Source organism: Lepus europaeus, chromosome 7, assembly GCF_033115175.1.
Source record: "Lepus europaeus isolate LE1 chromosome 7, mLepTim1.pri, whole genome shotgun sequence".
In the NCBI taxonomy this organism is placed as follows: domain Eukaryota; kingdom Metazoa; phylum Chordata; class Mammalia; order Lagomorpha; family Leporidae; genus Lepus; species Lepus europaeus.
In genome coordinates, this window is record NC_084833.1 from 83,403,244 (window position 1) to 83,431,241 (window position 27,998).

General features: G+C 41.1%; 1 protein-coding gene across 1 annotated transcript in view; it reads left to right on the forward strand.

The window, feature by feature from the left end:
- AMOTL1 (angiomotin like 1) overlaps nt 1-27,998 on the forward strand; it is a 115,641-nt gene that overhangs the window by 14,710 nt on the left and 72,933 nt on the right. Inside the window, exon 2 of the mRNA XM_062196893.1 lies at nt 23,537-23,686. Within this exon, the coding sequence (XP_062052877.1) occupies nt 23,537-23,686 (150 nt within the window). The remainder of the gene's footprint in view (nt 1-23,536; nt 23,687-27,998) is intronic.

Sequence of the window (27,998 nt, forward strand, 5' to 3'; positions counted from 1 at the left end):
AAACTATGACTACTCTGACTTGCGTATTTGGTAGCTGTTTTCTCAAAAATTTATAAAGGGGACCTAGAATTTTAAGAAAAACAAGTGACTATTTATTTCCAATGATAAAGCCCAAGCTTTCAGTTGCAAACTGGATTATGGAATTTTGGAAAAATTGTGTCTGCCACCATGAATTTGACAGTTTCCCAACAGGTAAAAGACTTTTCTGATGATTAAGATCCTCTACTGTGGCCCGGGAGTGCAGTGGAGGATGGCCCAAATGCTTGGGCCCTGCACTCCATGGGAGACCAGGAGAAGCACCTGGCTCCTGCCTTCGGATCAGTGCTGTGCGCCGGCCACAGTGCACCGGCTGTGGCGGCCATTGGAGGGTGAACCAACGGCAAAAGGAAAACTTTTCTCTCTCTCTCTCTCACTGTCCACTCTGCCTGTCAGAAAAAAAAAAGATCCATGGTATATTAAGAAGTGTGATTTTGGCTATATTATTTATTTGAAATGTTTCAATATATGGAAGGGATGCATAATTAAGTGAACTGTTATTTTCCAAATGACCAATGTAGTAGGGTACTTTAAAACATTTGTGAAAAAATAGAATTAAAGGATAAATTTAGGGGAGTGGAAGTTTAGCTCAGCAGTTAAGATGTCAATGCAACAACCACATCCCATGTTGGAGTGCCAGGGTTTGAGTCCAGCTGTGGCTCCTGACTCCAGTTTTCTGCTAATGCAGACTATAGGAGGCAGCAGTAGTTGGGCATAGACCCTGCCACCTATGCAGATGACTTGAATTGAGTTCTCAGCTCTGAATTTTGGCCTGGCCCAGTCCTGGCCATTGTGAGTATTTGAAGAGTAAAGCAACAGATGGGAGCTCTGTTCCCTATCTTTCTTCTATTTGAACTTAAAAAAAAATATGCATATATATCAGATATATATTAAGGACAAGTTTATTTTGGTGCCAAAAATGTGAAATCCATATCATTTTTTTTCATAAAATGCATTTTCTGCAAACTTTTTGAAGACACACCTATATACGTAGATTTCAGCATTTTTGGCACCAAAATAAATTTTCTTTCATTCCACTTTCTACAAACTTTTTGAAGTACTCTTGCATGATGTTATAAAATCTTGGATGTTTTAAAAATAAAGGTCTTGGGGCCCGTGCTGTGGCTTAGCGGGTAAAGCCAGAGCCTCCAGTGCCGGCATCCCAAATGGGCACCAGTTCAAGTCCTGGCTGCTCCGCTTCTCTCTATGCTCTCTGCTATGGCCTGGGAAAGCAGTAGAAGATGGTCTAAGTCCTTAGGCCACTGCACCCACATGGGAGACCTGGAAGAAGCTCTTGACTCCTGGCTTCAGATCGGAGCAGCTCCAGCTGTTGTGGCCAATAGGGAAGTGAACCAGCAGATGGAAGACCTTTCTCTCTCTCTCTCTCTCTCTCTCTCTCTCTCTCTCTCTGCCTCTCTGCCTCTCTCGGTGTAACTCTTTCAAGTGAATAAATAAATCTTTAAAAAAAAAAAAAAGGTCTCCACCAAGTGAAAAATAGGCCAATAGATGTTATGGTAATAGGGGGTAGATGAGTGTCAGTGAAAAGGCCACTTCTATGGTTTCACTTGTTGAGTTTTGCTGTAGTTTCAAGAAGAATAATCACAATGATCTGGAAAGGTTATTAAAATACTCCTGCTTTTGCCAACCAGATATTTGTATGAGGCCAGATTTTCTTCATCACTTCAACCAGAAATTATACAGCAACAGATTGAAAGCCAAAGCAGATAGGAGAATCCAGCTGTCTTCTATTAAGCTAGACACTACAGATATTTGCAAAATTATGAAGCAATACCACTCTTTTCACTGTTTTTTTAAAAGAAATGAGTGATTTTTCATAAAATATAAAATTTATAATTAGTTTACTGTTATTTTTTATACTTTTATTTAGTAAATATAATTTCCAAAGTACAGTTTATGGAATACAATGGCTTTTTCCCCCCCATAACTTCCCTCCTACCTGCAACCCTCCCATCTCCCGATCCCTCTCCCATTCCATTCACATCAAGATTCATTTTCAATTATCTTTATATCCAGAAGATCAATTTAGTATATACTAAGTAAAGATTTCATCAGTTTGCACCCACACAGAACATAAAGTGTAAAATACTGTTTCAGTACTAGTTATAGCATTAATTCACATTGGACAGCATATTAAGGACAGAGATCCCACGTGAGGAGTAAGTACACAGTGACTCCTGTTGTTGACTTAACAATTTGACACTCTTGTTTATGGTGTCAGAAATCTCTCTAGGCTCTAGTCATGAGTTACCAAGGCTATGAAAGCCTCTTGAGTTCACTGACTTTGATCTTATTTAGACAAGGTCATGGTCAAAATGGAAGTTCTCTCCTCCCTTCAGAGAAAGGATCGTTCTCTCCTTTTTTTTTTTTTTTTTTTTTTTTTTTTCAGAAACCTGAATATAACCCTACCATACAACCCAGCCATCCCACTCCTTGGAATTTACCCAAAGGAAATTAAATTTGCAAACAAAAAAGCTGTCTGCACATTAATGTTTATTGCAGCTCAATTCACAATATCTAAGACCTGGAATCAACCCAAATGCCCATCAACAGTAGACTGGATAAAGAAATTATGGGACATGTATTCTAGAGAATACTATACAGCTGTCAAAAACAATGAAATCCGATCATTTGCAACAAAATGGAGGAATCTGGAAAACATCATGCTGAGTGAATTAAGCCAGTCCCAAAGGGACAAATATCATATGTTCTCCCTGATCGGTGACAACTAGCCAAGCACCAAAAAAGAAACCTGTTGAAGTGAAATGGACACTATGAGAAACAGTGACTTGACCAGCCCTTGTCCTGACTGTTAATGTACAATTTAATACTTTATCCCTTTTAGTATTTTTTTGTTGTTGTTGCAGTTAATACTATTGGTTGAACTCTGTAATTAACACACAATTATTCTTAGGTGTTTAAATTTTAACTGAAAAGTGATCCCTGTTAAATATAAGAGTGGGAATAAGAGAGGGAGGAGATGTGCAATTTGGTGCATGCTCAATTGGACTTGCCCCAAATGGTGGAGTTAGAAATGTGCCAGGGGATTCCAATACAATCCCATCAAGATTGCATGTACCAATGCTATCTCACTAGTCCAAGTGATCAATTTCAGTTCACAATTGATCACACTAATAGGTCTAAGAGTCAAAGGGATCACCAAACAAGACTAGTGTCTGCTAATACTAACTGATAGAATAAAAAAGGGAGAGTTTGCTGTTATTTTTAAATGAATTGACAGATACTTTAATGCTCTTCAGTTTTAATTTCTAACATGTTGGATATTGATAGGCATGGCACACACAAACAAAAAGCTTGTTGGGTTCTCAGTAATGTTTAGGAATATAAAGGGACCTGAACCAAAGTGCTGTTGGTACAGTCATAAAAGTTGTTAACTTTGGAGGCAGACTAGCTGGGCTTGAATCATACTTTAGCATCTTAATATTTGTGTGACTTTGGGCAAGTTATTCTCAGTGCTATAGTTTTCTCATCTTGGAAGTGCAGATAATGTTTATAGAGTTGTGAGGACTGAGTTCATGCTAGTCACTCAGAACAGAACAGTGCTTGGTTACTTTCCCTTACCCCTTCCCAAGGCCTGTAGCTGATTTTGCCTCTAGGAAATTTTCTTTTGCAGCATGTTTGCTTCCCTCTCAACATCATTTTAATGGTAAATTTGGGCTTCTTGAACTGGGATTTTTAGTGAACTCTGTGCAGCTGGACATAGAATTTGAGTGTATGTGTACATTCTTCTAGACCCAGGGAGAAGTTCTGTAACTTTTGACAGATGCTTTTAATGGGTTATCCATGATCCCAAACAAAACGACTGAAGAGGAGAAAGAGGTAGGTGTACCCCAAAGGTCAGTTCTAGATCATGTATGTGTGCTCTGAGATGGACATGAACACTGACATCCCAGCTCGCTCCACACTATCGTGAGCTTGCCCATTTCATGATATTCCTGAGCTGTTGGCCATTGTCTGCTTTTATACATCAGTTTCTCACTATACTGTCAGATTTGGGTCCCATACCTGGCACTGTGTCACCCATGGCAGGTGTCGAGTGTCATATATATTTGTGGAATGAATGAACAAATGAATTTGTGAATAATCCTGCCTTTTGTTGCTAATTAAATTCACAGACTTATGATCTTTTGTAACTTATAGGAGTTATAAGAAAACCAAATACTCTCCCAAGTAACTGGGTTTTTAAAAATGTCATTTAAAGTCTATAGAATGCTCTCATGCCCTCGTCATTGACTTTGCATCTCAGCCCTATGGTTATGAGCTGTGATCCAGGACGTGATTCCTGTTCTTGTTTAGGTGCAAAGGAGATAATGAAACCAATATCTCAGGGATGCAAGGATTGCCTGAGATCCTGTTTGTGTCATGTCTTGTAGAATATTATTATTTTCTGTCTTCCTTTCACTATAATTATATAGTTGCTTGTCTTACATAGACTTTTTGGCTATAGTAGGTCACTACAACCAATTAATATGTGTAGTTGGTTCACATTAACTCACTTAAATCCTCCTAACAATTCCATGAGGATTATCCTCCATTCCCAGCCTAGGATTTCTGTTTATGTATAATTATGTATGATTTATGTATAATATGCTAGGCATTTTCACAGGATTTACTTCATCAAGTTGTTGAATTAGACGTATTTTTGTCATAATTGTTACTATGTAATAGTATTTTGGATGTAACTGAAATTCGCCATATATCCATACCCAGTTATTCAGATTTGCAATTATAAAATTTAGTATTGGCTTTGATAAAATGTGCATTTGTTAAGAAGTAAAATAATACGTTAAGAATTCTTCACTTTAAAAAAAATTAGTGGAGGTAGGTTGGTTTTAGGAATAATTAACTCTTCTTTACTTATTCATCATTATTTGGACTTATTCCATCCAACACATTTTGTACTTAAAGCGTGATAGATTTACAAAATCTCAATTGACCACAGCTTTCCGATTGTGCATGTGTTGTATGTACAAGAGCCTGTCTGGCAGAGAGGTACAAGTTTCTGAGCCTGGACTGCATTCAAATGGTCTGTGAAGGATAGTCAAAAGCATTTATTTTGGGTCTGCACTTGTGAAGAGACCCGTGTTGCAGAGCTGATGTGGGAACTTGGAAGTGGTGTTTGCAACAGATCCCACGAGTGGTTCTAACATACTGCGGGCTTGGCACTCATTGTTAAAAGTGGAAACTCCATCATGAAACTGTGGCCAGAATGAAGGGATGAGGAAGGGTGTTTCCATCAATCATCCTGGTGTTCTGGTAGTAGGCAGGAAATGTGTGCCATTGTTCCCTAAGCTTTTTTTTTTAAGTCATTTAAATAAAATGGTACTGGATCCTTCCATGTCTCAGACCTGCACGGAAGGAAACTCTCCCAGTACCTTTCCATCATCAGGAACATGTCACTAAAACTCCCCTAATGTTAATGTAAGAACTTAGGTAGGAAGAGAGGATATAGTTAGTTTGCATATTGCCAGCTCTTTGGAGGGCAGAGGGCGTGCAGTAAGAAGAGCTTTGCTCCTGGAGGGACTATGCTGCTGGCTAATTTTTTTTAAGGTTTTTATTTGTTTGTTTATTTATTTGAGAGGTAGAGTTACAGACAGAGAGGGACACACACATACACACACACACAGAGCAAATCTTCCTCCCTCTGCTTCACTCCCTAAAGGCTGCAGTGGCTGGAGCAGAGCTAATCTGAAGCCAGGAACCAGGAGGTTCTTCAGGGTCTCTCACCTAGGTGCGGGGGCCCAAGCATTTGGGCCATCTTCCATTGCTTTCCCAGGCCATGAGCAAAGAGCTGGATTGGAAGAGGAGCAGCTGGGACACGAACCAGTGCCCATAAGGGATGTCAGCATCACAGGTGGAGGCTTAGCCTACTTTGCCACAGTGCTGGCCTGCTGGCTAGTTTTCACTGTGGGTATTATTTACCCTCAGTACTATTATCAACAAAATGGGGATAAGGTGGTGACCATTCAATATACTTTTTTTAAAAAAAGATTTATTTGTTTATTTGAAAGTCAGAATTACACAAAGAGAAAAAGAGAGGCAGAGAGAGAGAGAGAGAGAGAGAGGTCTTCCATCCACTGGTTCACTCCCCAATTGACCTTAATGGCCAGAGCTGCGCCGATTCGAAGCCAGGAGCCAGGATCCTCTTCCGGGTCTCCCACGTAGGTGAAGGAGCCCAAGGACTTGGGACATCTTCTACTGCTTTCCCAGGCCATAGCAGAGAGCTGGATCGGAAGTGGAGCAGCCAGGACTTGAACCGGCGCCCATATGGGATGCTGGCGCTGCAGGCGATGGCTTTACCCACTATGCCACAGCGCTGGCCCCTAAATATACTTTTATAATATCCCTGTACCAACACTGTCAGTGGATGGTAGCTCCTGTTATTATCGACCACACTCTTACTACTAAAGGGGTATTTAGTTTCTTGGGGAATACTGATTGTTTTAAATCATGTGGTTTGTGAATGAGCATTTATTGATTGATGAGCTGGGTGGGTGTTTTTCAAAGGAATGCACTTGCATCTGGAGGGAGGTCTTGTCCCTGTGGGCTGCTGCTGCCTGGCAGAGGACATCCTAGTATCAGCCAGCTGCAGCAACATGGCGAACGGGATCGGGAGGAGCAAGGAGCACCGTGGAAGGCTCAAGTGTCGGAGCCGCTCCTCTCTCTCCCTAGTGTGGGTGACACAGGCAGCTCTGAGGGGCACAGTTATGCAGAAATTGTCATTTTATGTTGGGGGAGGGAGGTCGGTCGATTATTTTAGAATTTTCATACTGTTTGTTTTCTTTTGCTCGAAGAGAATTTCCTGTACGCATTCAGAATATAAACTCACTTAAGCAATGGCATTTACTTTCCCTCTCTCAGGAGACCCTGGGATGTACCAGGGCCACCCAAAAGAATATCTCGTGGTCCTCAGATACTTACTTCTAGATGGTTATAAACAAACAGGGTATGGTGGAAGAATGTTTCAGCCATTTAATTAGATACAGGGTTTTTAAATCGAAACTTATCCAGGGAAGAGAAATTCTGGAGTCCTGCCACCTTCAGTCTTTTAGTTAAGTTAAGCACCAAATATGCTACTATATAATTATAATTGATGTACAGTTTGTGCCAAGATAGCTAACTTGTCTTTGGATTTTACATTAAAATCTAAAATTTTAAAATTGCTTTCTCTGTAGATTTCTTTTGGTGTGGATACTCTCACAGTGATCCTGTGTGATAGGTCGGAATGAGAATATTCCTTTTTGTGATTTATTGTGAGGGGAGAGGCCTCCTGCCCCTGCTTCTGCTCCCAGAGGGAAGACTGTGTTGAGCCCACAGTCCTGTGGGCAGGGACTGGCTGCACAGGCTGAGGAGGAAAAAGGATTCCTTGCTCTAAGTGTGAGATTATGCCCAGCTTCAGGATCCCTGTGACGTCACATCTGACACGTGCACAGCCCTTCCGGAACTGGATCTTAATACCCTTGTAATTAACCCATTTCAGCACTAGGGGGCTTTCTCATTTTCCTGTTTTTCCCGTTAGCTCAGGTCTTCTTGGTCTCCTGGGTTGTTTCTAAGAGACTCCCCCCCCCCCCCCCCAAAAAAGACAAATGCAACCTTTGAACTGAGTTCTGTTGTTAAGAATATATGCATATTTTGTTATTTTAAAGTGTACTCATAGTTTTAATGAAGATTTTATTTATTTGTTTGAAAAGTAGAGAGAGGGAGGGGAAAGACTGAGAGCTCAATCTTCCATTTAATGGTTCACTGTCCGCTCCCCCTGCCCTGCCCCAGACAAATGCCTGGGACAGCCAGGACTGGGCCAGGCTAAAGTCAGGAGCCAGGAATTCCATCTGGGTCTCTCACGTGGGTGATGGCCCAAGTACGAGCCATCATCTACTACCTTCTCCGCCTGCATTAGGAGGCTGGATCGGAAGTGGAGCAGCTGGGACTTGAGCTCACTCTCTAGTATGGAATGGTGGCATTGCAAGCAGTGGTTTAACTCACCGAACCATGCCTGCCTCTGTACTCGTATGTTAATATAAATATTTAGCTAATATATGTAGTTAGTACCTGTTACGTACTAGAAACTCACAGGTACTGTCAACATGTGCAGATGGCCCCTTGATTCAATAAACATGCCAGGAGTGCTTGCTATGACTTTGTTTCTGCTGGTAATAACTACAGAAACAAAGGTGAATAAGAAATAGTTCTTGGTGCTATAAACTTGTGATTTAAATAGAAGGTGGAAAAAAAACCAGGGTCCCCAGGCAGCTTAACCTGTAATGGTATCTGTGCATAGAATTGCACAGAGTGGCATGGAAACATTAGGGGAGGAGCGATAGATGACTCCCTGGGGGGGTGGCACTACAATAGGGCTTAAAAAGCCTTTTCAAAAATCAGAATATATTTAATGAGTGTCAGAGTAAGAGTTTCCTAGAGTCATAAGGGGAGAAAGTCCTCCCAGTTGGAGACAACTTGGGGAACTGCAAGTATTAGTCTAAGGTTTGTGCCAAGGATTGGGGCAACAGACTTATTATCTTAATCATCTCATTCCAAGTAAGTTATTGTAATTGAAGACACATAGTGCTAAGTCATATACTACTTATGGTGCACACAGAATCATATGGTAGAATGAGAGGCAGGGCAATTACTTTTTAAAGTATAAAAGCCTATCAGATTCTTGATTTTTAACCAACACACAGTAACAGTGGCTAATGTAAGCAAAAGAGAAATGCATGGCAAATATATGAGACAGCTCGCAAATTAATGGGAAGGCTCAGAAAATGGTCAGGAACCTAGGTAAAGGTGCAAGAGGACCCCAGCCATGGATATGCTGCTTGGGTTGTTTGGGTGAGGTCACCTTGGAGACCTCTACTGCTCCTGGGCTTCTGGTGATGGTGTTGCTGTAAAAAATATATACAATATAATTTGTCACCATCCTTTCATCTTCGTGTCATTTCCTCAAAAAAGGCCTAGATTGCCTTACTTGCTAGAACAAAGAAGGACCCTTGGACTTCTCTCCCCTCCCCGACTTGCACAGGGCTCCCTAACGTTACAAGGATTCAGTTAAGGCCGGCGCCTTGGCTCAACAGGCTAATCCTCCATCTAGCGGCGCCGGCACACCGGGTTCTAGTCCCGGTTGGGGCGCCGGATTCTATCCCGGTTGCCCCTCTTCCATGCCAGCTCTCTGCTGTGGCCTGAGAGTGCAGTGGAGGATGGCCCAAGTCCTTGGGCCCTGCACCCACATGGGAGACCAGGAGAAGTACCTGGCTCCTGGCTTCGGATCAGCGAGATGCGCCGGCCGCAGCAGCCATTGGAGGGTGAACCAACGGCAAAAAGGAAGACCTTTCTCTCTGTCACTCTCTCTCACTATCCACTCTGCCTGTCAAAAAAAAAAAAAAAAAAAAAGGATTCAGTTAAATGAGTAACTGTCAGGAGGAGCAGAATGTGCTAAGTGGTAGCTGGGGGTTGAATCACCTAATTCTTTTCTGGTTCTATGGTATAAGCAAAATAACACATTAATGTTTTCTAAAAACCTCCTCTAAGTGCTAAGTTCTAGGTCCACAGGTGTAGCCAGGTTACACTGGACCCTCTCTTCCGTAAAGAGAGGAAGCACTTTCACAACTCAGTCCTGTGCTGGCCCCACCCTCTCCCACCAAACAACAGACTAGCATCCTTCTTATTTTAATGTGGTTTGACTCACATGGCTCTTTCTCCTTGGTATTGCAGGACCATATCACTTCTCTTAGTCAACAAGTAGTCATGAGTTACTACTGGGTCTCCAAATCGTATGTCCCATTAATAGAGCACTTAGTACACAGTGAAATTTGAGTAGTTGTGTGCATGTTGCTCCCTGGACCCAAATCATAATATCTTAAGGTCAAAGACCCTCTTACTCATCTCTTTGTACTTATGCCTCCTAAATTGTTATTTTAAAGGTTAAGCATATGTTCTGCATTTTAGTTTGCACTGATAAGATCTCAGAGATATTTCTAAGTAATCATCACAAAGTTAAACTTCAGACAAGTTTAAAGTTATTCATCATACATTCTGCATTGAGAGAGTCTAAATTAAACAGATGTTGTATTGATTTCACTTGTTTTCTAGATGACATGGTTTGGCCCAGGGATTAGAATGCAAGTTTCTTGCCCATTCAGGATACCATGCTGTGTCAAAACTGAGTCTTGGAAATTTACCTCTGCCTCCATACCAAATCCTGGGTTTCAAATAATGGTTCCTTGGAGAAAAGGGAGTGAGCAAGCATTTCCAGTGGGTGCTTTTGGTTTAGGGGTGGAGATTCCCATTTCCTTTGTGAAAACACAAACATCCCATGCAGATATTCCAGAGGAGACCGCATGGCTCTTTTTGGTGCTCCACTCGGGGCTCAAGTGCCTGGACAGCATCCGGCTAACCCTGGTGAACTGGCTTGGTTTCACACAAGGACTCATGGACAGAGTAGCTCTCACTTTCCAGATACTGGTCATGGCTTCTACAGGCCCCGTCTAAACGTCGTTTCCAAGCCATGTGTCTCCTTGAGCAAAGTATTCCACTTCCCAGAAAAACCACAAGTTCTGCCAGCATCAGGCGGCCTGGCTGCTTACAGTTAGCTCTTGAGGCTGCTGGCACACTCAGCAAATTCCTTCGCCCTTTGAAAGGGAAAGGTGGAAGCCGCAGAATTGCTTGTTGCTGTGGTTAAACTGTGTTACAGTGTTGTGGGAGGCTGTTCTAATCTAGACAGTGAAATTGTTTTTAAATGTATTGGGAGCTTTTGGATTGCAAGTCGCTGGCAGAAAGTTTCGCGCATTGACGCTATAATACCTGAGAGTTGCTTTGCAGTTGTCGGCATCTTTGAGGAATAGGCCTCTGGCTGCAGCCTTCAAAGCACCAGGCTTGCAAAGGCGAGAGTAAAGCGCTCCCTCATCTTAGGGAACCGAAAGGTGCAGGGAGTTATCTGGAGTTCTCAGAGACTGCCTTTGAACAGATCTTTAAACTCTCGGTAGTGAGGCACTCCAGAGAATAATGCCATATTGTCTCAAGCAGTGGGCAGATAGTAAGAGAGCATATACTTTATATGTGACTTCTAGAAATTAGCAGGCGCACAGTGTGGTGCCAAGTATTCAAAGGGCTTATACCTTCACTAGGGCAGTATCACCAGCCTATATTAAATAACTACTAGGAAATAGCAGGCAAGTGACACTGTAAGTGCTGAGTTTAGTGTGCCTTAGCTCATAACTGCCGTGGCAGTTGGCGGGGGGTGGGGGGCATGGCATGTGTGAGGAGGGGAGGAGGGGAGGGGCTCTGGAGGAGTTAAGCTGTAGAGGGAGACTTTTCTGGGATGAAATTTAGGTGGCCAGGGGTGGGAGGGTGTGAAGCCAGAGGATGGCATTTGGGAGAATGAGATGACTGCTAAGGGGACCAGGCCTATTGACGGCTAAAGGAGGTGCCTGATTATAGACAGCCTTCAGACCCACACAAAATTTGACTTTCACATGATAGCCCAAACGATGATATTCAAGGGAGCAGCATGTTGGAAGTGGGGTTTCAGGACCAGAAATTCTTAGTTTGTGTGTGTGTGTGTGTGTGTTGGGTGATAGTGTGGTGACAGTTTAATGACCTCCAGGGTTTCTTTTTAAATTTTTAAAAAATTAAGAATAATTGTACCTGTTTATGGGCTACAGTGTGACGTTTCAATATATGTGTACAGATCAAAACATGGTGGTCAGCATTTTCCCTTCTTTGACCTTACTTTGTGGTTGGAGGCTTGAAGCTTCTTTCTTCTGCTTGGCCATACAATATATGCTGTATACTAGGTTATTGTGAACTGTAGTCTCCCTCCTGTGCTGTGTAACAATGGGAGCTTTCTCCTGCAATCAGACTGACATATCACTGATATATCCATATTCCCTCCGAGCCCCTCCCTTATGCAGACTCCAGTACCCACCATTGTGTGAGCTTTTTTTAAGCTCCCACATATGAGGGTGAACATGGGGTATTTGTCTTTCTGTATCTGCCTTGACATGATGTTGTCCAGTTCCATCTATTTTGCTGTAAATGACAAAATCTAACTCTTTTTATGGCTGAATAGTATTCCATATGTGTATATGCCACATTTTCTTTATCCTGTCTTCTAATGATGGACAACTTGATTGATTCCATAACTTTGCTATTGTGAACAGTGATGCAGTAAACAGCGTGGGGCAAGTATCTCCTTAGTGTAATGATTTCATGCCTTGTGGATATACACCCAGTAGTGAGATTGCTGGATCATTTGGCAGTTGTATGTTTAGTTATTAAAGGAATCTCCTTGCAGTTTATCGTAGTGGCTGTACTAAGTTAAATTCCTGACAACTATGTATAAGAGTTCTCCTGTCTCCATGTCCTCCACAGCATTTGCTATTTTCTTTTGGGTAGTAGCTATTGTAACAGGGGTGATGTGATATTTCGTTGCGTTTTGTTTTGCATTTCCTTGATGCCTAGTGACATTGAGCATTTTTTCATATATTGGTTGGCCATTTGTGTTTCTCCTTTTGAGAGCTGTCTATTCAGGTCATTTGCTCATTTCCTAACTGAGATGGGTTGTTGTTGTTGAGGTTTTTGGGTCCCTAATATATTCTGGATATTAATCCTTGGGTAAGTATCTTGCACGTATTTTCTCCTGTTCTGCTGGATGTCTCTTCAGTCTGTTGATTTCTTTCTTTGCTGTACAGAAACTTCTGAGTATAATATAATCCCATTGGCTTAGTTTTGCTTTTGTCACCTGTGCTGTTAGAGTCTTATCCAAAAAAATCATTGCCTACCCCAATGTCTTGAAGTTTTCTCCTCTGTTTTGTTTTCTAGCAATTTTATAGTTTTAAGACTTACATTTAGATCTCTGATGCATCTTAAGTTGATTTTTGTATACAGTGGGAAGTAGGGGTCTAATTTCATTCTTCTGCATGTGCATGCCCAATTTTGCCAGCACTAGTTCTTGAAAAGAAAGATTGTCCTTTCTCCAAAGTATGTTCTTGGCACCTTTGTCAAAAAGCATTGGACTGTATGCACATGGATTAATTTCTGAGTTCTCTACACTATTCCCTTGGTGTAAGTATCAATTTTTATTCCAGCAACATGGTCTTTTAATTACTATAGCTTAGTACTATGCTTTGAAATCATGTATTGTGATGTCTCCAGCTTTCTGGATTGTTTGTGGTTCCATATGAATTTTAGAATTGACTTTTCTAACTCTGTAAAGAATATCATTGGTATTTTGATAGGGATTGCATGGAATCTGTAGATTGTTTAGGCAGTATGGGCATTTTAATGATATCAGTTCTTTCAATCTATGATCAAAGAACATCAAAGTAACATTTTTGTGTACATGGTTATTTCTTTCATCAGTTTTTTATAATTTTCACTATAGAGATCTTTCACTATGAAGGTCTTTAAATTTATTCCCAAATACTTAATTTGTTGATAGTTGTTGTGAATGAGATTTCTTCCTTTTCAGCAAGATCATTATTGCTGTATAAAAATGCTATTTGTTTTTATGTGTTGATTTTGTGAACTTTACTAAGTTGCTTTACCAGCCCCCACAGCTTTTTGCAGGAGTGTTTAGGTTTTTCTGTGGACAAAATCATGTCATCTATAAACATGGATATTTTGACTTCCTCCTTTCTAATTTTGATGCCCCTTGTTTCTTTTTCTTCCCAAACTAGTTTTGTTAATACTTCCAATACTATTATAAAGAAGAGTGATGAAAGTGGACATCCTGTCTTATTCCAGATCTGAGGGGAAGTACTTTCCCCTTTGTTGCATTCAGTGTATTTGGGCTGTGGGTTTGTCATATATATCCTTTATAGTTTTGAGGCATATTCCTTGCATACCTAATTTGTTCAGAATTTTTATCATTAAGAGTTGCTGAACCTTGTCAAATACTCTTTCTGAATTGATTGAGATGATTATATGGGTTTTGTTTTTCATTCTGTTGATGTTATTTGTTGTATTTAGCTGATTTGCAAATATTGCACCATCCTGCATCCCTGGGATAAATACCCCTTGATCATGATATATTGTTGAATTTAGTTTGCTAATATTTGTTAAGAATTTTTATATTTATGTTCATCAACGATATTAATCTATAGTTTTCTTTTTGTGTCTTTGAATCAGAATAATGCTGGCCTCATATAAAGAGTTTGGCAGAGTTCCATTCTTTTCAATACTTTGTTTTTTTAAAAGTAATTAGCATATTTATTTATTTATTTATTAAAGATTTTATTTATTTGAGAGATAGAGTTACAGACAGAGAGAGGGAGAGACAGAGAGAAAGATCTTCCATCCGCTGATTCACTCCCCAGATAGCTGCAATGGCTGGAGCTGGGCCTATCCAAAGCCAGGAGCCAGGATCTTCTTCTGGGTCTCCCACGTAGGTACAGCGGCCCAAGCATTTGGACCATCTTCTACTGCTTTCCTAGGCCATAGCAGAGGGCTGGATCAGAAGAGGCTCAGCTGAGACACAAAATTGGCGCCCATATGGGATTCAGGTGGCTTAGCCTCTGCAGGCGGAGGCTTAGCCCACCACATCACAGTGCTAGCCCCTAGCATATTTATTTTTAAAACATATTTGTTTATTTATTTATTTGAAAGTCTGAGTTACAGAGAGAGAGGGGGAGACACAGAGGGGGAGACCTTCCCACTACTGGTTCACTCCCCAGATGGCTGCAACTACCAGGGCTGGGCCAGGCTAAAGCCAGGAACTTCTTCTGGGTCTCTCATGTATGTGCAAGGGCCCAAGTACATGGACCATCCTCCACTGTTTTCCTAGGCACTCTAGTAGGGAGCTGGATTAGAAGTGGAACATCTGGGACTCAAACTGGTGCCTAGGGGATAATGGCATCACAAGCAGCAGCGTTATGCACTGTGCCACAATGCTGACCCCTGCATATTTCTTTTTAAATGTCTATTTATTTATATTTATTTGAAAGGCAGAGTGACAGGACAGAGAGAGAGAGAGAGAGAGAGAGAGAGAGAGAGAGAGAGAGTCAGAAAGAGATCTTCTGCCCGCTGATTTGCTCTCAAACGCCCACAACAGCCAAGGCTAGTCTAGGCTGAAGCTAGCAGCCTGGACTCCATTCACATCTCCTACATGGGTGTCAGTAACTCAAGTACTTGAACCATCATTTGCTACTTCCTGGGTGTGCATTAGCAGGAACTGAGAGTGGAACCCAAGGAGCTGGGTCTTGACCCAGCATTCCAATACGACGTGTGAGCATCCCAAGTGGCAGCTTAACCTGCTATACCAGAATGTTTTCTCCTGCTTTTCAGTATTTGGGATGTGTTTTGAGATATGTGGTGTAGTTTGAGTTTTGAGTATTGATGTACTTTGAGAAGTCTTTAGTTAGTAAGATGTATTGAATTACTTTGAGAACGTTTGGAGTTAGTTCCTCTCAAAATATTTCGTAGAATTCAGTTGTAAAGCCATCAGGCCTTGGACTTTTTTTATGGGAAACTTTCAATTACTTAGATTTCATTACTTGTTATTGCTCTGTTTAGATTTTCTAGATCTCCTTGATTTAATCGTGGTAGGTTTTATATATCTAGGAGTTTATCCATTTTTTGGAGGATCTCCAGTTTGTTAGCAAATAGTTGTTTATAGTATATTTCTGTAGTATCAGTTATATAGTTTCATTTTTCATCTTTAATTTTGTTTGAGTTTTTGCTTTTCTTTTTCTTTGTCAGTATGATTAAAGATTTATCTATTGCATTTATTTTTTCCAAAACCCAACTTTTCATCTTGTTGCTCTTTTGTATATTTTTAGTTTCAATTTTACTATTTTCTGCTGATCTTTATTGTTTCTTATCTCCTACTAATTTCAGCTTTGGTTTATTTTTGCTTTTCTTAGTCCTTTAGATGTGTCCTTATATGTTTATTTGAAATCTTTCTGTATTTTTAATGTATGGGATTATTTACATCAACTTTATATTATTGCTGCTTTTACTTTATCCCACAGATTTTGGTATTGTGTTTTCATTTTCATTTGTTTCAGGAAATTTTTAATTTCCTTTTTACTTTCTTCAGTGATCCATTGGTCATTCAGGAGCATGTTGTTCATTTTTCTTGTATTTATTAAGTGTTCTTTTGTTCGTGTTGTTGATTTCTAGCTTTATTCCTTTGTAGTCTGAGAAGATACTTGTTACGATTTCAGTTTTTAAAAATTTACCGCCGGTGCTGTGGCTCAACAGGCTAATCCTCCACCTTGCGGCGCCGGCACACAGGGTTCTAGTCCCCGTTGGGGCGCTGGATTCTATCCCGGTTGCCCCTCTTCCAGGCCAGCTCTCTGCTATGGCCCAGGAAGGCAGTGGAGGATGGCCCAAGTGCTTGGGCCCTGCACCCACATGGGAGACCAGGAGAAGCACCTGGCTCCTGGCTTTGGATCTGCGAGATGCGCCGGCTGCAGGGGCCATTGCAGGGTGAACCAATGGCAAAAAGGAAGACCTTTCTCTCTGTCTCTCTCTCTCTCACTATCCACTCTGCCTGTCAAAAAAAAAAAAAAAAATTACCAAGATTTTATTTGTAGCCTGATACATGGTCTAACCTAGAAAATGTTCCCTGTGCTGGTGACCAGAATGTGTACTTTGTAGTTATTGGATGAAATGTTCTGTAAATGTTGGGTCCATTTGCCATCAATATAGTTCAACTGTGATCTATCTTTGTTGGTTTTTATCTGGATCATCTGTGTGTGGTGTTGAAGGCCCCTGCTATTATTGTATTAGAGTCTATCTCTCACTTTAGGTCTAATAATATTTGCTCTTTGTATTTGGGTCATCTTGTATTGAGTCTATATTCTCTTGCAGAATTGATCCTCTTATCAATATATAATTTCCTTCTTTGTTTTTATAGGTTTTGTTATAAGGTCTGTTTCATCTAATATGAATATGATTACTCCAGCTCATTTTTTTTTCCGCTTGCATGGTACATCTTTTTTCAACACTTCACTTGCAGTCTGCATATATCCCACCTGTGAAGTGAGTTTCTCTTAGTCAGCATATAGATTTGTCCACTTGCTCAGCCTGTGTCTTCTTACCAGGAAATTGAATCCATTTACAATGAAGGCTACTATTGATAGATAAAAACCAATGCCTGTGAGTTTATTGATTGCTTACTGATTGGTTTATATGTTCTGTTTCTTTCTTTTCCCCAATTATCTTTGTGTTTTGGTAGTCCTAGCAAGTTTTGATTTGTGTCCCGTTCTATTTGGTGTATTAGCTTTCTTCGTAAATATTTTGTTGTGTATGTTTTCATGGTGGTTGTTTTGATCCTTTAATTTCTCATATAGGATTTCCTTCAGGATTTCTTGTAGGGCTAGTCTGGTGCATTCTCTTAGCTTTTGTTTCTCTAAGTAATACTTTATTTTTCATTCACTTCTAAAAGATAGGAAGTTTTTTTTTTTTTCTTTTCGAACCTTGAGTACATCATGCCATTCTCTTCTGGCCTATAGGATTTCTGCTGATTAGTCTGATGCTAGTGTAATTGACTTTCTTTTATATGTAACAACTTTTTTTCCTCAGTGTCTTTAGGATTCTCTCCTTGTCCTTCACTCTTGACAGTTTGACTATATTATGTCTTAGAGAATGTCTTTTTCTTGAATCTGATTGGGATCCTTTGAGCTTCCTGTATCAGGATGTCCATATATCTTTCAAACTTGGGATGTTTTAGCTATTGTTTTATTAAATAGGCTCTCAAAGACTTTTTCCTTCTCTTCTCCTTCAGGTATCCCTATAATATGAATATGTATTCACTTAACAGTATCCTAGATGTCTTCCAGATTTTCTTGATTCTCATCCATTTTTTGTCAGGCAGGTTTACTTCAAAAATCTTGTCCTTATCATCAGAAATTATTTTCTTTCAATTGGAATATTTCTGTTGTTGAAGCTCTAAATTGTATTTTTTTTTACATTATTGACTGGAATTTTCAGCTACAAAATAACAGATTGAGTGTTTTTTAATGATTTCTATCTCTTCATGGAATTTCTCATTCACATCATATATTGTTTCCCTCCTTTCTTTGAATCTCTGTGTTTTCTTGTATCTCATTGAGTTTCCTTAGGATCATTATGCTTAATTCAGGTATTTCATAGATTTTCTTTTAATGAGGATCTGTTTCTGGAGAACTAGTTTATTCTTTTGAAGTTGTCATTTCTTTACTTTTTTTTGTGTTTCCTCTGTCTCTATATCAATGTCTGTTCTTCTGTTGTAACAATCCCTTCTTTATGGAGTAGCTTTCATTGAAAAAGACTCTTATGTTTAGCTAGAATGTAGGGTGTCAGTTGGGTAGTTGCTTTGGCTTTGTTTCTGAACCCAGAAGGGTAATCTCTGAGTGATTTCTTCAGCTGTAATCATTGTCAGTAGTGTCATTGAGTGCCACAGTTATCTGGTCTGCAACAGTCCATGGAGGTATGATTTTGAAGCAGTCATGGGCTTCCAAGTGTATGTCTTCAGGCTCCAGAAAGTTGAGTGTCTTAAGACTCAGGTTTGTGATGGTGGTCCCCATGCTCCTGGTGCTGTGAGACACAGAGGTTGTGGTCCTCTTGTTCCACCAAGTAAGCTTAAGTGATTCTAACACCTGTGGCACCAACAACTGTGGCTCTACAACTGTGATGTCCATGGGATCCTCCCCAGATCCTGCTGGCTGTGCATGGGTGATGCCTGGGGTCCTGCAGAGTTTAAATCTAAAGAAGAATTCTGAGCTTCCTATGTTGACCTGTGACAGATTCAGAGTTTGGTCTTTGAAGACTAACTGGTTAGAGTGTGAGGTGAAACAGAGAGGCAACTCATCAGGATCCCTTGTACCTTTTGCCTCTTTCAGACAACTCACTTCATTTTTCCTTAATCCATCTTTCCTTGAGCAGTGAGAACCTTTGTTATTGCTACTATCGAGTAAGAAAAAAAAAGTCTTGTTCAAGGTCTTGTTACCTAAAGACCTCTGGGCAATTACAAAGAAAGGAACACCATAAATTCATAATCATAGGGAAGGAAGTTTTCAGTGCTTCAGAAGCAAGCCAAAAGCAATCACACTCAGAGGGAAAGAAGCAACATATTCTTCATCTTGACAAATGACATGCAGAATTTGGGAAGGAAAAGGAACCATTTTGGTGAAATTGGTCATGGTCAATATGAAGGAGAAATGTTGAACCATCAAACTAGAATTTCAGAATGTCACTCTAAGGAGTGCAGCAAAGACACATCTCTTCCTTTCCTTTAAGACAGCAGCCCTTGAAGCTACATCGGCTGCTCTGCATAGAGCCAATTCTTTTACACTCACCTCTGCCTGTTTTCTAGCGCTGTCACCACTTCCCCATGACACTAAAGCTGTGTGAATGGGAATCTTTAGACAAGGTTAGAAAAAAATAGCCAGGAGGGCTTTACAAAGAAATAGTCTTTACAAAGCCCCTACAGGCAACTGCAGTACCACATTACACACTGTTGAGCCTGCCGAATCCTTGAGAGGCCCTGGGCTCCTCTACATTGGCACTGCTGTCAGCCTCTGGGCCTGAACCAGGCCTTGCAGGGGCTGTCTGGCTGGTAGTGCTACCTGGGAGCCTTCTGTGGTTTCTCACAACTCTCACCCTGAGCATGAACTGCTCACAGAGAAAACAGCATTCCCACTCATGTCATATGTCTACTTCCAGTCTCTCATTTTAGACATCCTTGACCCTATTGGTTAGATCACTTGTCATGTATTTTGCTAAGAAAATAGCCTCAGGGGCTGACGCTGAGGCATAGTGGGTAGAGCTGCCACCTGCAGTGCTGGCATCCCATATGGGTGCTGGTTTGTGTCCTGGCTGTGTCATTTCTGATCCAGCTCTCTGCTATGACCTAGGAAAGCAGTAGAAGATGGCCCAAGCCTTTGGGCCCATGAACCAATGTGAGGACCTGATAGAAGCTCCTGGCTCCTGGCTTCAGATTAGCCCGCTCCAGCTGTTGTGGCCACTTGGGGAGTGAACCAGCAGAAGGAAGACTTCTCTCTCTATGTCTCTCTCTCTCTCTCTCCTTTTGTAACCCCGCCTTCCAAATGAATACATGCATCTTTAAAAAACAAAGAAAATAGCTATGGGAGTTCCCAGGGATGGCAGTGCATTAAAATAGGCAGGGAAGTATTTGATACTTGTGGGATAAGGATGAGACTTCCCATAGAATTTTTTACTACTATATGGCCCAGAAATTGGTACAGACCCTATGACAGACATTACTGTCACTTTTCCTTGTCTTATTCTTAAAAAAAAAAGAGTGACAGATTGAAATAGAGAGAGAGAGAGAGAGAGATTTTCCATTCTCTGATTCACTCCCCAAATGGCTGCAACAGATAGTGCTGGGACAGGCTGAAGCCAAGAACCAAGAACTCCATCCTGGTTTCCCACATGGGTGGTAAGGGCCGAAGTTCTTGGGCCATCGTCCACCACCTTCCAAGATACATTAGCAGGAAGCTGGATCATATGTAGAACAGCCAGAGCTCAAACTGTCACAATTATATGGGATGCTGGTGTTACAAGAGGCTGCTTAACCCACTGCACAATGCTGGCCCCTTTCCTTTGTCTTACGAGTGAGAAAGCCAGAAGTTGAAGTGATTCTTTTAGGCTGTGTCATTGGTGAGATAACTCACCTGACTATCCCTTGGTTTTGGTGGAGTGGATTATACGTAGCCCTCTGTCTGTGGGTTCATTGTCATCATGTGCTCAGCTCGCCTGCCTTTCTTTAGCACCCAGAAATGTAGGCAGCAGTGAGAATACAACTCAGTGATTGTGTGGGCTGCCGCATGTGTGCAAGAAAAGAAGTCTTAAGTGATCATTGTCATGTAGTTGGACCTCCTCCTGTCCTTCGGTCTGGGTGGGGGTGTGATTTTCTGTGAAGTACATCAGTTCTTTGATAACATTAAGGACACATTGGTGAAAGATGGCATGTACTTGGTGTTCTCTGCATAGGCCCCCTTCCAGCTCAACTCTCTATGAAGCATTCTGTAGCCTACAGCTCTTGAATGTATTTTCACCCGGTAGACGAGAAAGTCAGATGTGGAAGAGGAATTCATATTGTGAATGGCTTGGTGCCAAGGTCCACATATTCTATACTGAAGGCGCATGATTGTGCATGCACACACACATACACACACAGATAATCCTATACTTTCTTTTATATGCATGTGTACATACACACATGCCTGTACTCTTTTATATGCATATGTATACATACAAAAACATGTATACAACTTGTCTTAATTGGCTCTGCAAATTTTATTAGCAGTTTGCTCTGTTGCAATGTAAAATTCTTAGTCATGTGACTAGGTAGTGTCTCCCAAAGATGACATTACACTAATGTCTAATATGCTGGCACATGCTATTCCTGACCCAGATCTGGTTTTTTTTTTTTTTTTTTGACAGGCAGAGTTAGACAGTGAGAGAGAGAGAGACAGAGAGAAAGGTCTTCCTTTTTCCATTGGTTCACCCCCCAAATGGCTGCTACAGCCGGCGCTGCACCGATCCGAAGCCAGGAGCCAGGTGCTTCCTCCTGGTCTCCCATGCGGTGCAGGGCCCAAGGACCTGAGCCATACTCCACTGCACTCCCGGGCCACAGAAGAGAGCTGGACTGGAAGAGGAGCAACTGAGACAGAATCCAGCGCCCCGAGCGGGACTAGAACCCGGAGTGCCGGCACCGCAGGCAGAGGATTAGCCTAGTGAGCCGTGGTGCCGGCTCCAGATCTATTTTAAGAAATTGTTTTCTTTCACTGAAGCACATGGGTTCTCAGCCCATTTCTTATTCTGACTTGGTGGAGAGGTGGATATGAAGGTACAGAAATGTATTTTATGAGTTTTGTTTGTTTGTTTGTTTTTGTTTTTGTCTGCGTGCGCTGGTTTCCCTCTAACTTAGAGCTTCCCAACTTTAGCTGCGCATCGGAATAATTTGAAGAGCCTTATAAAATACTGATGCCTGGTCCCTATCCCCAGAAATTCTGATGGAGGCAGTTCGTCCCCAGGTTGTTCTGATATGCAGCCAGGATTCCTGCTTGTGTCTCTCTAGTTTTCTACCTGCCTGAAAGTAGAAGCGAGGACAGGATTTGTCTTTGCATATGGCCCACCCAATTATAACTGAGCCTTTCAGGTTTGTAGATGCGGAGGACGAAGCCCAGAAAGGGACTGTGTTTCTTTCTGGGATGGTCCTTGTGGGCTGGCCAGCAAGATGGATGCTGTGTTAGGCCTTGCAACTGTACTTTCAGATCCGTTTTAATATGATATTTTCCCTACTCGGGTTATATTTCTCTCTAAGGTGAGTTACAGCTGCATTGTTTATAAGATAAGTATTCCCATCATCCAAATCTTTTTTTCTTTCTAGTCCAGATGTGCCTAAGGTGCTTGTGAGCACACATGCAAATACTATTCCATGTTGACATGGAGGCAGAGACATTCAGAAAGACAATGAATACATTTCCACCTTATGGCCTTCTGGTATACTTCATCACTTACTACTAGCTTTGGCTCTGTGAGAAATGCATAGATTCCAAACCAGGCAAGAAATTTCAAATCACTGTTTGCAGCAGTTGTTGGAAAACATATTTTTCTTCTAATGGAATTCTCTTTGGGGCAAGGAATTTAATTTAAAAAAAATAGTATGCCTCATTCCCCAGACTAAACTAACTTCCCAGAAAAAGCCTAAAACTTGATGCCTGCACTGAAAAAAACAGTGAAGAAGGTCTGGACCTTCCTGCCGAATGTTCCCACAGATGTTGTATGTGCAGTATCGGTGTTATTGTAGCAGTATCTCATGGTTGCTGACTGTAGGGCTGAATTCAGTGTCACATTTAATTGGAATAGGAAGCACACTCCAGTTTGTGTATGAAGCAGATAAACCGGAGCTGAAAGGCCACTGGTTGGCTGAGGACCAGAACCCATAACCGCAGCTCCATGCTGCAACGTGAGACTCCAGAAACCTTTGAGCAAGGCTGAGTGCCCCAGCCTGGGCTGGACATTCTCTTGCTAACACATGTCTGGCAAAAGGAACTCCCCTCTTTGTATCTCTTATGTATTTCCGGAGGCTGCTGCTCTTCCCATTTTGGCTTTATTATTTTATTTATTTATTTATTTATTTTGGCCTCCCGCCTCCCTCCTTTCTGTCCCTCACCTTGACTGTTCCGAACTTTGTGGCTCATTCAGTTCTGCACAGGGCTTGATTTTGGTGGGTGATGCTGCTGATACCCTTGAACCTGGGCTGTGTGAAAGCATTAGTGCTTTGGCTGAACACTGTTTTGAAGATTGTTACATTGACCTCCTGGGTCATTTTGGTGGGTGGCTGGACTTGTCATAATTCTGAATAGTAACTTTGGAATTTTGTGAATCAAGAAGACAGAGCTCCCACTAGGAGCTGAAATGTGGGAGAAAGCCTTGTGGGCTTTCATGAGTCATACAGGAAGGAGGGGAACTTCAATGGCACTAACATAACGCTTTCCTTTCTCTGCCGCAGCTCCCTCTCCCGTTGGTTACGGTCCCAGTAGTCCTGGCCAGATTCTGGAAGACTCCAGCTACTTTTTTCCAGACTTTAAGCTCTATTCTGGGAGGCATGAAGCATCTGCTTTGACGGTAGAGGTGAACGGTAGCATCAGGGAAAAAGTTGGTAAGTCCTTCTACTGGTGCTTGTGTCGGAAAAGCAAAACGGTCTGTCCCTCTCATTTTTAACTGTTTTGCTTAAGTTAGATTTTTCTTTATTCTCCGTCTTTATTTTAAAAATCAGCATATTGCATTATTGGTTCTCTTTGTTGTGAGGCGCCTTGTTTTTAGCCAGGCTGTGTTATTCTAATACGTGACATGGAGAGTCATACCTAAGTGTGCAGGAACTTCAGAACTATACCAGTTAGGCCCTCATTTTTCTCACATAATTCCTGAGTGCTTTTTCCTACTCTTCTCAGAATCTTTTATCTCACTTTTTCCTTCTCTGCTTTCATTTTTATCTTTAATTTTTTGCAACTAATTCAGAAATTCAGAAGAAATAATTCAAAACCATAATAGGGAAGGAACCCTCTCCTCTGAAAAAGAAATGCTATCTAATTTTGAGAGCTTTTGATACTGGGAAGACTCCTAGGAAATCTTTAAAACCTCTGTAAGGAAGGCTCTCATGTTCTTGTAGTTATCATGCTTGTTGAGATCTGTTCCTTTTACTATTTATTTAAGTAAATAATTTTCCTTTGGAAACATGTTTTTGTTTGAATTTTTTATTTCCATTTTCTTAAAAACATTTTGTTCTTATTTGAATGTGCTGTTCTGTTAGGCCTTTTGTGTCCGTTACCCTGAGTGTGAGGACTGTGTCTTTACTCTTCCATCCTAGCATGTTTGAGGCAGAGTGCCTGAAACATAAGTTTGCAGCAAATTTTCATTTTGTGAGTGGACTGGTCCAACTCACACTGATTTGTAGAACTTTCCATTGATTATTTGTTATTTATTATAATTACTTGGCAATTCATCTTGTGTTATCTGTTGTTTAAGATCTCTATGACCGAACTTTAGGAATAAGTCTGGATCTATTGCACAAATGTATCTACGAGGCAGGTATGAAGTCTCCCCATTTTTCAGAGGAGGCAGGCTCAGAGAAGTCAAGTGGCTGCCTGAGGTCACAGAGGTGAGATATTTCTGTGAGGTGCAGTGACGGGGAGAGCCAGATGATCAGACTTGAGCTTCAGGATCCAGTCAGTACAATTCTCTGTCGTTCCCCCAGCAGTCTGTGTACCAGGGCAGTGTTCAGCACTGGGGACACAACACTGTCAGCCCTCTGGAGCTTGGCTTCTAGGAGAGGAAGACAGATAATAAATACAGTGTGGACTGAAGGGAGAAGTGGCAAGAGAGGTTAGAAAGCCATTCAGGACATCTAAGCAGTTGGGAAGAAGAGCCACGTCTGGGAGTGGCTGAGGGTGTACAAAAACAGACTGTATGGATAAGCAAGTGGATCTAGAAACTAAGGCTTGGTTCCAAGTATTATAGATGTGAAATTTCTTAATGAAAATGAGAATACTTGTCTACGGCCATACCACCCTGAACGCGCCCGATCTCGTCTGATCTCGAAAATGAGAACACTGAGTTGCAGTCTTTTGCTATTGGAAAGGCATTAAACATGTCATCTCTCATTTTTCTCATTTTTTAATAACAGAAAAGTAAGACATGAAATTTTAAATTTTTCAAAAGTTTATATAAAGGGAACACATTTCATGTATTCATATATAGTTTTAAGAATGTAATGATACTTCCCTTGCTACCTTCTCTCCTCTTTTTTATTTTTCTTTTAATTTTTAAACAGATTTATTTATTTATTTGAAAGAGTTGCAGAGCAGGAGAGACAGAGAGAGAGAGAGAGAGAGAGAGAGAGAAAGAGAGAGAGATCTTCCATCTGCTGATTTACTTCCTAGATGGCTGCAACAGCAAACACTGGGCCAGGCTGAAGCCAGGAGCCAGGACTTTCAACCAGGTCTCCCACATGGGTGGCAAGGGCCAACCACTTAGGCAGTCTTCCACTGCTTTTCCCAGACCATTAGCAGGGAGCTAGATTGGAAGTGGGGCAGCCGGGTCTCAAACCTGCATCTATATGGGATGCCTGCATTGCAGGTGGTGGCTTTTCCTACTACACCAAAATGCCAACCCCTTTTCTTTTAATTTTTACAATGACATACTTTCAATTTATTTTATAATCACAGGCTTAACTTTCCACTAAATAAAGAATTCAACAAGTAGTAAGTAGAAAACCACTCTTCCTCAGGAGTGTAGACAAGGGCTATAAATAGTAATCAAATCTCAATTTTGTCATATACATTAAGTTTTTTGTACTGTACGTATTAACTACCACAAGTCAGGGAAAACATGATATTTTCTTTTTGGAACTGGCTTATTTCACTAAACGCAATGATCTCCAATTGCATGCATTTATTGTGAAAGATAGGATTTCATTCTTTTTTATGGCTGAGTAGTATTCCATCAAGTACATATACCACAATTTATCCACTCATCAGTTGAGGGGCATCTATGTCGATTCCATATCTTAGCTATTGTGTGTTGAGCTGCTATACACATGGGGTTAAAGATTAACTCTTTCATATGCTATTTCATTTCCTTTGTGTAAATTCCAAGGAACACAGTGGGTGGGTCATATGGTAGACCTATTTTCAGATCTCTGAGGAATCTCCATACTGTCTTCCATAGTGGTTGTACTAGTTTACATTCATGCCAACAGGGTATTAGGGTACATTTTTCCCCACATCCTTGCCAGCATTTTTTATTTTTTGATTTTTGGATGATAGCCTTTCTTACTGGGGTGAGGTGTAGTTTTTAGTTGCATTTCCTTGAGGACAAGTGATCCTGAGCATCTTTTCATGTGTTTGTTGGCCATTTGTATTTCATCCTTTGAAAAGTGCCTATTATATTCTTAGTGCACTTCTTAACTGGATTGTTTGTTTTGTTTTTGTTGAGGTTGTTGTTGAGTTTCTTGAGCTCCTTATATAGCTTGGACATTAACCTTTATCAAAGGTATACTTTGCCGGCCAGCGCTGCGGCTCAATAGGCTAATCCTCCGCCTTGCGGCACCAGCACACCGGGTTCTAGTCCCGGTTGGGGCGCCAGATTCTGTCCCTGTTGCCCCTCTTCCAGGCCAGCTCTCTGCTATGGCCTGAGAGTACAGTGGAGGATGATCCAAGTCCTTGGGCCCTGTACCCACATGGGAGACCAGGAGAAGCACCTGGCTCCTGGCTTCAGATCAGTGCAATGCACCGGCCCTGGTGGCCATTGGAGGGTGAACCAACGGCAAAAGGAAGACCTTTCTCTCTGTCTCTCTCTCTCACTGTCCACTCTGCCTGTCAAAAAAAATTAAAATGAAAAAGTATACTTTGCAAATATTTTCTCCCATTCTGTTGGGTGTCCCTTTATTTTCTTGAATGTTTCCTTTTGCTGTGCAGAAGCTTCTTAGCTTGATGCAATCCCATTTGTCTATATTTGCCTTTATTACCTGTGCCTCTGGGGTCTTATCCAAAAAGCCTTTGCCTGTGACAATGTCTTGCAGTGTTTCCCCTATGTTTCCCTCTAGTAATTTGATGGTTTCAAGTCTTGGGTTTAAATCCCTGATCCGTTGTAAGTTGATTTTTATATAGGTGTAGGGTAGGGGTGTTCTTTCAAACTTCTCCATGTAGAGGTCAATTTTCCCAACAAAATTTGTTGAAAAGACTGTCATTTCTCCAGGAAGTGATTTTAGCTAGTTTGTCAAAGATTAGTTTGTTGTAGATGCATGGACTAATTTCTAGGGTCTCTAATCTGTTTCATTAGTTCATAAAGCTATGCAGTTTTTGATAGTCCTTGCCAAAAAACAAGTGTAACCCTTCTCATGATGTGTCTTTGTGTATACACATGATATCTATGTCAGGATACATGTATGTATATGTCTTGTAAGCTTATCACACTGCCTTTATTTCTCCTCATTTCACTGTGGCCCGAAAAAACTAGTTTGTCAGTTAATTAAATATAGAGAGCAAAGGAGAAGTAGTGTAAAAGTGAATATGAAATCTCTCCTCTGGATGACTGATAATGAGGAGACCATTTTATAGGGAAAAAGATATACTTTGGGAAGAAAGTTGGTTTGGGAGAAAACTATGTGTTCAAAATATTTCCAAAAATACAGTCATCATGTATGGAGTTGTAGAGTTGAGTGCTACCTAGAGATGCCCCAGTTCAGCTTTATTCAGCACAAGTAAAGCTACTAAAGCTCAGAGATAGTAAGTGATTTGCTAAAGGTCACTAATCATAGTAAGTGGTAGAATTTTTACTATCATGCTGTGTAGTATCCTTAATGCCCTACTTAATGGGACTATCTTGAAATGAGCTAAGTATTATATTTTGTCCAGTTCACATAGGTGTTCTTTTATTGTTCAAATGTCTGAGCCCCTGTTACATGCAGATAT